The sequence below is a fragment of the Drosophila novamexicana genome, unplaced genomic scaffold (genome assembly GCF_003285875.2).
Source record: "Drosophila novamexicana strain 15010-1031.04,08,12 unplaced genomic scaffold, DnovRS2.1 tig00001466-arrow-arrow-pilon, whole genome shotgun sequence".
Lineage (NCBI taxonomy): Eukaryota > Metazoa > Arthropoda > Insecta > Diptera > Drosophilidae > Drosophila > Drosophila novamexicana.
In genome coordinates, this window is record NW_020824862.1 from 134,721 (window position 1) to 144,824 (window position 10,104).

The window sequence follows — 10,104 nt, forward strand, 5'->3', positions numbered from 1 at the left end:
AAAATGAAACCTTTTTTATGTACACAACGAAACTAAAATTGTCTTATTAAAAACTCAGTCTACACACATAATTGTAAAAATTTGAAAAGCGCGCTTTTATTTACTCACCAGTGTGGCTCAACTCACCATTGAAGTGTAACTCACCATAGCCAAACACGCTGGCGACGGAACAGCGCGTACGTTAGCGCAAGATAGCAATACAAGCAAATGAGCGAGCGAGACAACTGCATAAACCGAAGTACGACGCAACAAGCGAGCTTCTGCTGGCGCCTCTGCTCGCTCGCACTGTTTTGTTGTTGGCAAGCCAGCGCAGAATATTGTTTGGTGAGTGAGTGCGTGTGTGGCTGGGCTGGCTGGCTGGCTGCTGTGGCCCGTCGTTTGTTGTGTTTGTGTTTAACTTGAATCTAATCTAAATTGGCGTCGCCAAACTAAGTCTTAAGTAGTTAAAATTAACTGCCGGGCAGCACACTGCTGCAGTATACGCTGCCACAGATCAACCTGAACGTCGCGCGCGCTCTCTGCCGCCACCACCGCCAATTGGATCGCCGCTGCCGCTATTCAGTGTTCGGTGTTTGGTTCAGTTCAGTTCAGTTTTAGTTACCGCACGGCATAAGCGTCGCTGCTCCGCTCAAATTTATTTTTAAACAAAACAACAGCATCGCGGCAAAATTTTCAATTCCAGGTGCTTAAACTCAAGTGTATCCCATTAAGTGGATTTGTGTCCAAACACGTTCCATTATTATTCGCTGCGGCTGTGCTCAAGAGCGAAATAGAAATTGTGGCGAATTGCGTGCGTTGCGGCCAATTGATTTTTCACCAAAATACTTGGCAGCGAACGCTGGTAACTTTAGTGACGCCCCCCCTTCCGCCCACAACAGCCGGCAAGTGGTTGCACACACCGCTTGAACAAGCCCCCCCTCTCTCTCTCTCTCTCTGTCTCTTCACCACAGCCAGCATAGACCCTAACCTCAAAACAGCTGTTGCATACAACAGACATCGTGTAAAGCGCGTCTAGCAAAGAAAATAATAACAAATAATAAAAATGGATATCGAGACGCTGCGCAATGAATGGGATGAGCTAAATCGAGAATACACCGAACTCGAGGTGAGTTATTGTTGTTGTCTATGCTACTGTTTTCACCTTGAAACAGCTGCTAATAGCGCCTAACAACCCATCCGTTATCTTTGCAGACATGCAACAGACGCTACATGGAGCTGCTGGAACAGCTGCAGCAGCATCAACAGAAATGCTTCAACGAGATCAAACATCAACGTTATCGTATGAATCAAATAACGGCCTCTGTGCGACAGTGAGTACAATAGCACACATACATATGTACATAGATACATACATTGATATAAATAACTTTATATGTATATACAAGTTGGTATATATGTATACATATCTGTACATACAGAAAATCCAACCCTTATATAATTCTCTGCATTAACACATGCACATACATACATATGTTAATATCAACTTAGGTATGTATGTGTGCAATGACTTGCAGCTGGTTTTAGCTAGAGATGGCCGCCTGACACGAACTTTTCTTGACTAGCCTTTATAATGTTAATATCTAAAAAATTGATGAATTGATCATTTTTGAATTTTCTACTTAACAAAAAAAAAATAGCTCGTCACATTTGATTGATGTTTTTTTTCGCTCTGAAATTTGACATTTTACCGTGTAAATAAACAAATGTGCAGTTAACAGTTCATTGCAACTTTTCGCCGATTAACAAATTTTGTATCCGGTTCCGTGTCGAGTCTGCATCTCTTTGCAATTCAAATGTGTTACACGGTACATCGCAAATATAAGCAACCCCCCTTTGAAGTTCTTAAGTTGGAATTTGATCTCAATCAATTACCGCTGCGAACTAGGTATTCCAATTGGATTCGTGCACACACACACACATACATACATACATGCATATACGCTTATTTCTTGTCGCTTATCAGTAAACTGTGAAACACATGTATGGCGGCAATTAGTCAGGAAGGTGTCCTTATCAACTCGGACCAACTGGCGACAACAGCTGTATAGCTATATCAAGAATTGTACTATATATGTATGTGCATTGCAACTAACTAAGTTGTTGTAGCCGGGTTCCAATTAGTATTTACAGCTGTGTTTCTTCTGATAAAACCTGTGATAAAAAACTACACGTAGACTTTGTTCCTGAACTGGCGTTTGGTGTGCTTAGGCGCAGAGCCAATGTCATAAACTGTTTATTTTGAAATTGACAGCGAACCTTTGCCCAGTTAGAGGCCCCCCTCCACCCTCTACCCACTCACTCCTCTCCGCAATCTTCGTTCGACAAGTTGCAGCAGCTCCAACTACACACTCGCCCCCTTTACCGACCAGCTGCCCTTGACCCTGTGCTGTTGCATGGAGCGTAAACTAAAACGCCAGCAAACTGTAAACGCGACACGCAAAACAGAAACAAAAAACAAAAAAAAAACAAAAAAAAAACAAAAAAAAATAAAAATAAAAATAAACAAAACTAACTGAATGACCAGCTGTTCCACAGTGGGGCAAATACGATTTGTCAATGGACAATTTGGCTACATATTTAACTTCTAGCTATATCATTTCTTGAAATATCATTTAAAAATCGTTTTGATCTTTAATTATTATGATTATGGCAAATTTTGCCACTCTCTATATATAAATACTGCTTTTCGTTATTTTAACCAAACGTATACAAATTGTGCAATTGCGGCCCACTGTGCGCGCAGCCAGGCAAGGCCAGCCTCTAGTGGTTAAGTTTGCTGTTGCTGTTGTTGTTGTTGTAACTGTAGTGGAGTTTTTGCTGGCGCTACATGCATGTGTTTATGTACATGTATGTGTGTCAATGATCAGCAAAGAGCACACATACAAATGCTGTGAGCGCGGCACACTGTCTTTCCACTCGCTCTAACGCTTGCGAGCATCGCACTTAAACAGTTATATGTATGGATTTTGCTGCTTGCGCGCGTTTTTAGTCGCGCGCGTTTTAATGTTTCTTTGCCTCCGATTCGGTGACCTTGCGCTTAGCTGGCTGCCAGCTTTGCTCAACGCACAAATTATGCAACGGAAACACGATTTTCGATTGTCAACAAATACTAAAAACAAAGAAAGAGTATAAAAATTATTAACAAAACACGCTGCAAATGCATAGCTAAAAGGGCGTTTCACGTTATTGCAAAATTAATTTTAATTGACAAATGCAAATACGTTGTATGTGTATGTGTGCGCACGTGTGCCAGTGTGTAATTACCGGTTGTTGTGTTGTTATTGTAGTTCATTGCTTTGGGCTTGTTCAGACAACACGAGCCACTTGCGCAAATTGTTTGAGCCCAGTTTGCGCAAGCCGCTTGTCTTAATGCAGCTCGCCTGCAATAGTTAAATAGGATTTCGCCGCGATGTACACGAAAATGCAACCCTAAGCGCATTCGATAGTTTTGCATATCAACTCTGCAATTAAAGTTAAGAAAACTGAAATTGTTGCCATGGGTTAAAGCGAACCAGCTACAGGCTGCACGGCTCGAACTCAAAGGCAGGCAGCTGGTTCAAACTGCGAAGCGACCCAGCGACTTTTTTGTTGCCTTGCAAGCCTGATTACAAACTACATATGGATAGTACTTAAAATGATCAGCTCTTTTAGAAGAGAAAATCCTTGAAAGAAAAACAAGCTTCCTTTTTTCATGCGCTTTGGTATTTAAACACTTTTGTATGCCATCTTTAAGTCCCGGAAATTTCATTTAAATCGGACTACAGATACCGAAGTTTATCTAGAACACATATCCCAAGGCTGGGGTTAGGTGAAGGGAAGAAGAAGTAAGCTCTCGGCACTGAGCTTAGGGTATCTCCTAGTCGGGCTCTTTGCGTGCGTTTGCCAGCGGCGACTCGCGCGCGTTTCAGACGCGACTTTGGGGCGGGTCAAAATGAAAATAGAGGCAACTATTTTTAGTTAATATAAATCGAATCTATATATATGTATGTATACGAAAATCAAATACACGCTCTCACGCAGCTGTTGGGCAGCTTTCCAGTCGCTCTGCTTAGCCGCACTTCCGGCCCGTTGCATAACACCTTTCGGGAATTGGCAAATCATTTGGCCATATATCAGCAACAAGCCCCCCGATTATATATGTTTACCAACTAACATATTTGGCCATTATCAGTTAACGTGCGTACACATTCGAGTACTTTCCTCCATTTGTCGCAGGTATTTGCCTTTTCTTGGACTCCGCTTCTGCTTCTTCTTCTTCTTGGTTAACCCACCTATCATCGTTTGTCGCTTATCAGGTGTCGAACTTTTTTTTGTATACCGTTTATTGGATGTTTAAAAATAAAAACATGAAGCGATTGATAAAATGCCAGCAATGCGAATAAACAACAAAATAGGAATGTACCCAAAACAAACACATATACATATGCTATATAGTATATGTATATGTGTGCATGTGTGTGCGTGCGTGCGTGTGTGTGTGTGTGTGTGTGTGTGTGTGTGTGTGTAACCATCAATTATGTCTAAATTGAACTTTGACGTGGGCAAAATTAAAATTGCCGTGTGCCGTGTGTATAATTGATATCGTCGCTGGCCAGTTTTTCGCATAGCCCCTCGTACCGCCCCCCCCCCCCCCCCTGCCCCGTGCCCCTCCCTCTTCTCGCACCTATTCGAAATTATAAATATATTATTTATGCAAATGGCAAAGCATATGCGACATGTAACCTATTGACCCGACCAAAGCCAACTAGCTCAATTTCTCGAGTTGAAAGTGCACATAAAATTGAAAACTGGAAATCAAGTATATCTAGGGAGATTCGGGGGGTGTTATAGTACGAATCGGGAGCTGGGAACAAATCGATATATGACATATATGAGCTCCTATTTAAATCGGCACGTACGTGTTTTTTGTCTGGAAATAATACCACATACATATATATATATATATCTATATATCTATCTATTTCTGATCAGCATCAACAGTCGAGTCCATATATCTGACTGTGCGAACAACTTTTTTGCTTCTCAAGGCATATAAAGATGAAACTTGGCATTTATTAGTTTCCAGTTATCAAAATCTTCTTAACATCTGACAACTATCCTAATCATATGGCTGATATAGGAATAACTTGGAAGAACTTGGTTGTTTCTCTAGAAATCTTAACTAAATTTGGCATAAATTATCAGCTTGATATATCATATAGTTAAGGGAGCAACAATCGGTCAGCAATTAAAAGTTTTCTGCAAAATTCTTTCCCCAAGAAATCTTAAACTAACTCCCTAAGCTCCTTGCAGATAGTATATATATATCATAAGCGTATATCATGACTTAAGTATTCCCCTTGTCAGATATATTGGTCGAGCTTGAACTTTAAGAAGTTTTCAATTTGATTGCGTCCAAAGTTCCAAAATCTAGCCCACACAAGGATCTCTCTCTCTCTCTCTCTCTCTCCTCTCCTCCTCTCTCTCTCCTCTCTCTCTCTCTCCTCTCTCTCTCTCCTCTCTCTCCTCTCTCTCTCTCTCTCTCTCTCTCTCTCTCCTCTCTCTCTCTCTTCTCTCTCTCTCTCTCTTCCTCTCTCTCTCTCTCTCTTCTCTCCTCTCTCCTCTCTCCCCCTCGCTCTCACTCCCCACGCGTCTCTCGCCTCCTCTCTCTCTCCCCCCCCCCCCCCCCCCCCCCCCCCCCCCCCCCCCCCCCCCCCCCTGTTAATTGTTCTCAATTCGTGTCACAGATTTTGAGTATTTTTATAAAATGGCCATTTTAAAGAGCTTCGCTTGGGATTTGAACCAGCGTCCTGCTTGTTCAGGGCCGTTCAGTAGAGAAGCTTTAACCAATATGAATATTTTAATTACAGATACAAAGGACCCATCGGAGGTGAGGAGAAGGAGAAGCTCGATGATCTGCAAAAGATGTCGCTGAAGCGGAAGGCGCAGCTGCACGAAATTGAGCAATCGCTGCCGGCTAAATCTGGTCGCTATCTGCAGGTAAGCTGGTCACACTGCCAAGTTGGATTTTCCACAAACTTTGAACAAAGTTAACTCGCCCGACCCCCATTCGCCCGCCTTATGCCGGTCCCTGTTCCGGTCCAATTTGTGCGTACATTATTGCTATCATTCTGTTCATAGATTATCCTCGGCGATGTGAACGTCTCAATTTTGAACAGAAACGACAAAGTTCGCTACAAAGATGACTATGAAAAGTTTAAATTAATACTCAACGTAATTGGACTGATAATGGCCTTCTTCAATTTGATATTCAACTACAGGTGAGTAAATGTGTTAGTTACAAATTGGCGCCGAAAAGATAAAAACTGTTTGCTTGCCCTGCCCAACCCGTCCAGAGCTCTGGAGCTGTCGTTCATATTCCTGCTGGTCTGGTACTACTGCACGCTGACCATACGCGAGTCCATACTGAAGGTGAACGGCTCCCGGATCAAGGGCTGGTGGCGCGCCCATCATTTCATCTCAACGGTCGCCGCCGGCGTGCTGCTCATTTGGCCCCAGGGCGAGCACTGGCAGCTCTTTCGTCTGCAGTTCATGTACTTTAATGTCTACATCAGTGAGTAAATCGCCTGCGGATCTATTTGATGCATGCTCAAGTCCATTGCAACGCTTTGTCATCGGCATTTCTTGCAGGCATTGTTCAGTATTTGCAGTTTGGCTACCAGAAGGGTCTGCTCTATCGACTCAAGGCTCTGGGCGAGCGTCACAATATGGACATTACCATTGAGGGCTTTCATTCGTGGATGTGGCGCGGCTTGAGTTTCCTTTTGCCGTTCCTCTTCATTGGCTACGCCTTTCAGGCCTACAACGCCTGGACGCTCTTCAAGCTGGCCTATTATCCGCCAGATGCACCCTGGCATGTGTCCGTCATGTGCGGGCTCTTTCTGCTGCTCTTTGTGGGCAACACGGCCACCACGCTGTGGGTGGTGCCCGAGAAAATACGCGAGCGTTCCAAGGAGCGCTATCGATTGCAGAGCATGGGCAAGTCCATGAAGCTGCGCAAGGAGATGAAGGTGAGTGAAGGGGGTTTCCCTTTGGCGAACAGCAACTGTCAGGCAGCTTTTTACTCAAGAGAAGTGTGATTTGAGAGAACATTGTCCGCCCAAGAGGAGTGTTCTTTAAGAGAGATTTTACTGTATATATCAGCTCTATTTAAAATAAGCGCATATCAATACTAAGTACTTCAAAATGTTCGATTACGCGGCAAAAATCGAGCTCAAGATCTAAGGTTGAGGGTCTAATAAATCATTTTATAACTTAAATATACTCTATTGAGAATTCATCGTTATGAAATGCTTTTATTGAACTTGAAATTTTAGTTAATATACATGCTAAAGTTCAACTTAATTTGCCTTTTCTAACACTACAAAATTCAATAAACGAAACAACTTCAAAAAATGCTACACTTACAGAGGTTGCTTTTGAACGTTGAAAGTCGAATAAGAATTAATTGGTTTTAAAATTGAACGTAAAAACACATTTTTCACATTTTTAACATTCTAAATATATTAACTTACGTTGCAAATAACGAGCTGTTAATCCAACGTATTATATCTCGTATTTAAATTCGACACAGTTAAAGTCTATCGATAAACGCAGCACTGATCGAGCTCAGTTGAAAGTTTTTCAACTCTAATCTGTTTTTCCTTTTCAACACTTAACAGAACAGCGCCAGCGACTTGGACCTTTCGGGCAGCTCGCAGGCAGCGACAACGACGCCTACTTCGTTGACTCCGACGCCGGCGACGACGACGACGCCAACGCCAACGCCGACGCCAGCAGCCGCAGTCGCAGCGATGCCAACGGCAACTGAGAAGAAGGCAAACTAAAGCAATAGCAGCATTTGTGAGGTGTAGCGCACTCAGTCATATATTTTATATAATTCTTCTTCTCTTTTTTGTTTTCTTAGTTTGTGCACTAATTTATTGATTTTGCTTTAAGCTGAAGTTTCTGGCGACTTCTCTTTATAATTCCTATTCGGTTTATTGCATTCATTGATTTTTCTGCATGTTCGACTTTGAACGGCAACTAAGCCAAGGCATTCACCTACTGTGGGGCAAAGCCAAACATAAACAACACAAAAACAAATACGAAAGCAAAACTAAAAAGAGAAAAGCAAATGCTGTAAATTTATACCAACTATGTACATTATTATATTATTTTTTTTTTTTTTTTGTATTTAAGTAATTTTTTTTTTCGCTTGCTTGTAAAGAAAAAGTTAGAAGAGGAAACGTGAAGTGAAATTGCAAAGTGCTGTGTGCAGAAGAAGCGAATTGATATTGAATGAAAAGAAACTGCAAAATAAACAGTGAAAAAAAAAAAAAACAAATTGCAAGAAAAATATCAAAAATATCTTTTGGGTGGGCTGTTGACCAACGGTGCTTTGTGTGCATCTGTGTGCGTGCGTGTGCGTGTGCGTGAGCGTGAGTTTTTGCCTGCCGCTGTAATTAAATTGATTGCATTGACCACAAATTATTGAATTGCGTGTTAAGCAGCGGCATTTAAAGTTGCCCATTACGGTTTTGGGCCCCGGGCAAAGTTGCTGCACTTGTGAATACGCAAAATAATAATAATACATAATTTGATTGCAGCGGTTTCTATTCTATTGTGGCGAAAGTGTCAAGTTAACATGAAACATTTTATTTTACAACTAAAGCGAATGGAACTATGCCGGCCAACAGTGAGTAGCATGATTTTGCAATTTATCCAATTTGAAGCCTATACATATGTACATATGTACATGCATACATATATGCCGTCTACTTGCCCACATACATATGTACATACGTATAAGTATGTAAATAGTAGTTGTAAGGCTGTATATGTATGTATGTATAACAAAAAACGGAAGCGTTAATGCATAAATATGTACATATGTGCATACGCACAGCGAAGGCTATTTAGTCATCAGTTTCTTTTATATGCCTAGTTTGCTGCTGTTCTCTTCTACCTGCTCCTGCTGTACTCTCATATATTTGTCAGCTAGGCAAATATGCTTGTCTCGCTTGCACTTATGCACAGTTACGAATGGGTCGCCTTTCGTTAAGTTTGATCAACTCAACACAACGGTATAAACGTATGCATGTACGTACATATATATATGCATATGCATTAATAGACGTACGCGTCCGCATGCATGTGTGTGTGCAATTGCCTTAGATCAATGGGAAATTAATTTATTTTAGTGCATGCAACGAGTATTGCGGCCTCCTTGGGTGGTTTTAAGTTATTTACTTAAAGCTGCCGAGTCATTTTTGTTTCAAGACTGATTAATTTAACTAGTTGATTTAATTGTTTGTTTGTTTCTAAATGCTCTTTGATTATTCTTCTCCAATGCGTTTTCATGACAATGCACTTCGGTTTGCCTAAGTATCCAATCGTCGTATACTTGATTGCAGTTTTGTTTGTTTGGGTAATTTGTGTGGAATTTAAATTGTTGACCCAGACCTCGACCTTGACTGTGGTTAGGTGCAGTGTTTCTTTCTTGAATACTCTTGCGCGGAGTATTGTTATTTCGTTATGAAATGTGTAACGTATAAGAAGAAGACATTTCTCATTGCCATAATATCGATAAATATCGATTGCGGGACAAGCCCAACTCGAATATTATCAGAGCTAGTTGCGCCAAACTTGGAATGTAGCCTCCCCTGGTATGAGTACGCAGGGTATCTGCTAGTCGGGCACACCCGACTAAAGCTCATGATTACAATTCACTTGTGCATTCTGCGATTTGAGCTTTGCTGTCTGACCCGACCCTCTGCTGGCCGTCAGCAGCATGAGACGATGCTTAGGCGGCGGATGCGTTGACTTGGGCGGGCGGACGGTCGGCTGGTTGGGTTTTGAGTGGTTGCTCGGGCGACTCTTGTTTTACTGGTGGCCATTAATGCGGCTGTCGTCTGCCCGTTTGCAACAAAAGCCCTGCAATGCGGCAAAAGCGGTGCTTTTTTGTGCACCAACAACGTTGGGCGCCATTTTTGCACGCGCCCGCGCCCGCGCCCGCGCCCTCTCCCATTGATGTGGGTTGATGTGGGGTAACCGCAACCGCAGCGCAGGCGGTCATTGAGGGGACATCCAGTGCCGTTCAGTTGTCGTTCTCATCCCCGTCCT

The 10,104-nt window shown here is 42.3% G+C and overlaps 1 protein-coding gene across 2 annotated transcripts; it reads left to right on the top strand.

Moving 5' to 3' along the window:
• Nucleotides 1-28: 28 nt before the first annotated feature.
• On the top strand, nt 29-8,326 carry LOC115767840 (transmembrane protein 120 homolog). 2 transcript variants are annotated; one of them, XM_030712186.1, is made up of 8 exons: nt 29-682; nt 951-1,105; nt 1,192-1,310; nt 5,850-5,979; nt 6,121-6,260; nt 6,336-6,553; nt 6,631-7,010; nt 7,662-8,326. In XM_030712186.1, exons 2-8 carry the CDS (start codon nt 1,043-1,045, stop codon nt 7,824-7,826), a joined length of 1,215 nt encoding a protein of 404 aa, XP_030568046.1. In that variant the 5' UTR covers nt 29-682; nt 951-1,042; the 3' UTR covers nt 7,827-8,326. The 2 variants fall into 2 exon arrangements, with proteins under 2 accessions (XP_030568046.1, XP_030568047.1); XM_030712187.1 differs by having other exon boundaries at nt 29-324.
• The last annotated feature ends 1,778 nt before the right edge of the window (nt 8,327-10,104 follow it).

Excerpts from the sequence above, each read along its gene's own strand:
- LOC115767840 (XM_030712186.1), top strand. The coding sequence starts at position 1,043 with ATGGATATCGAGACGCTGCGCAATGAATGGGATGAGCTAAATCGAGAA. Across the intron at positions 1,106-1,191 it reads GAGAATACACCGAACTCGAG|ACATGCAACAGACGCTACAT; the intron begins GTGAGTTATTGT and ends TTATCTTTGCAG. Across the intron at positions 6,261-6,335 it reads AATTTGATATTCAACTACAG|AGCTCTGGAGCTGTCGTTCA; the intron begins GTGAGTAAATGT and ends CAACCCGTCCAG.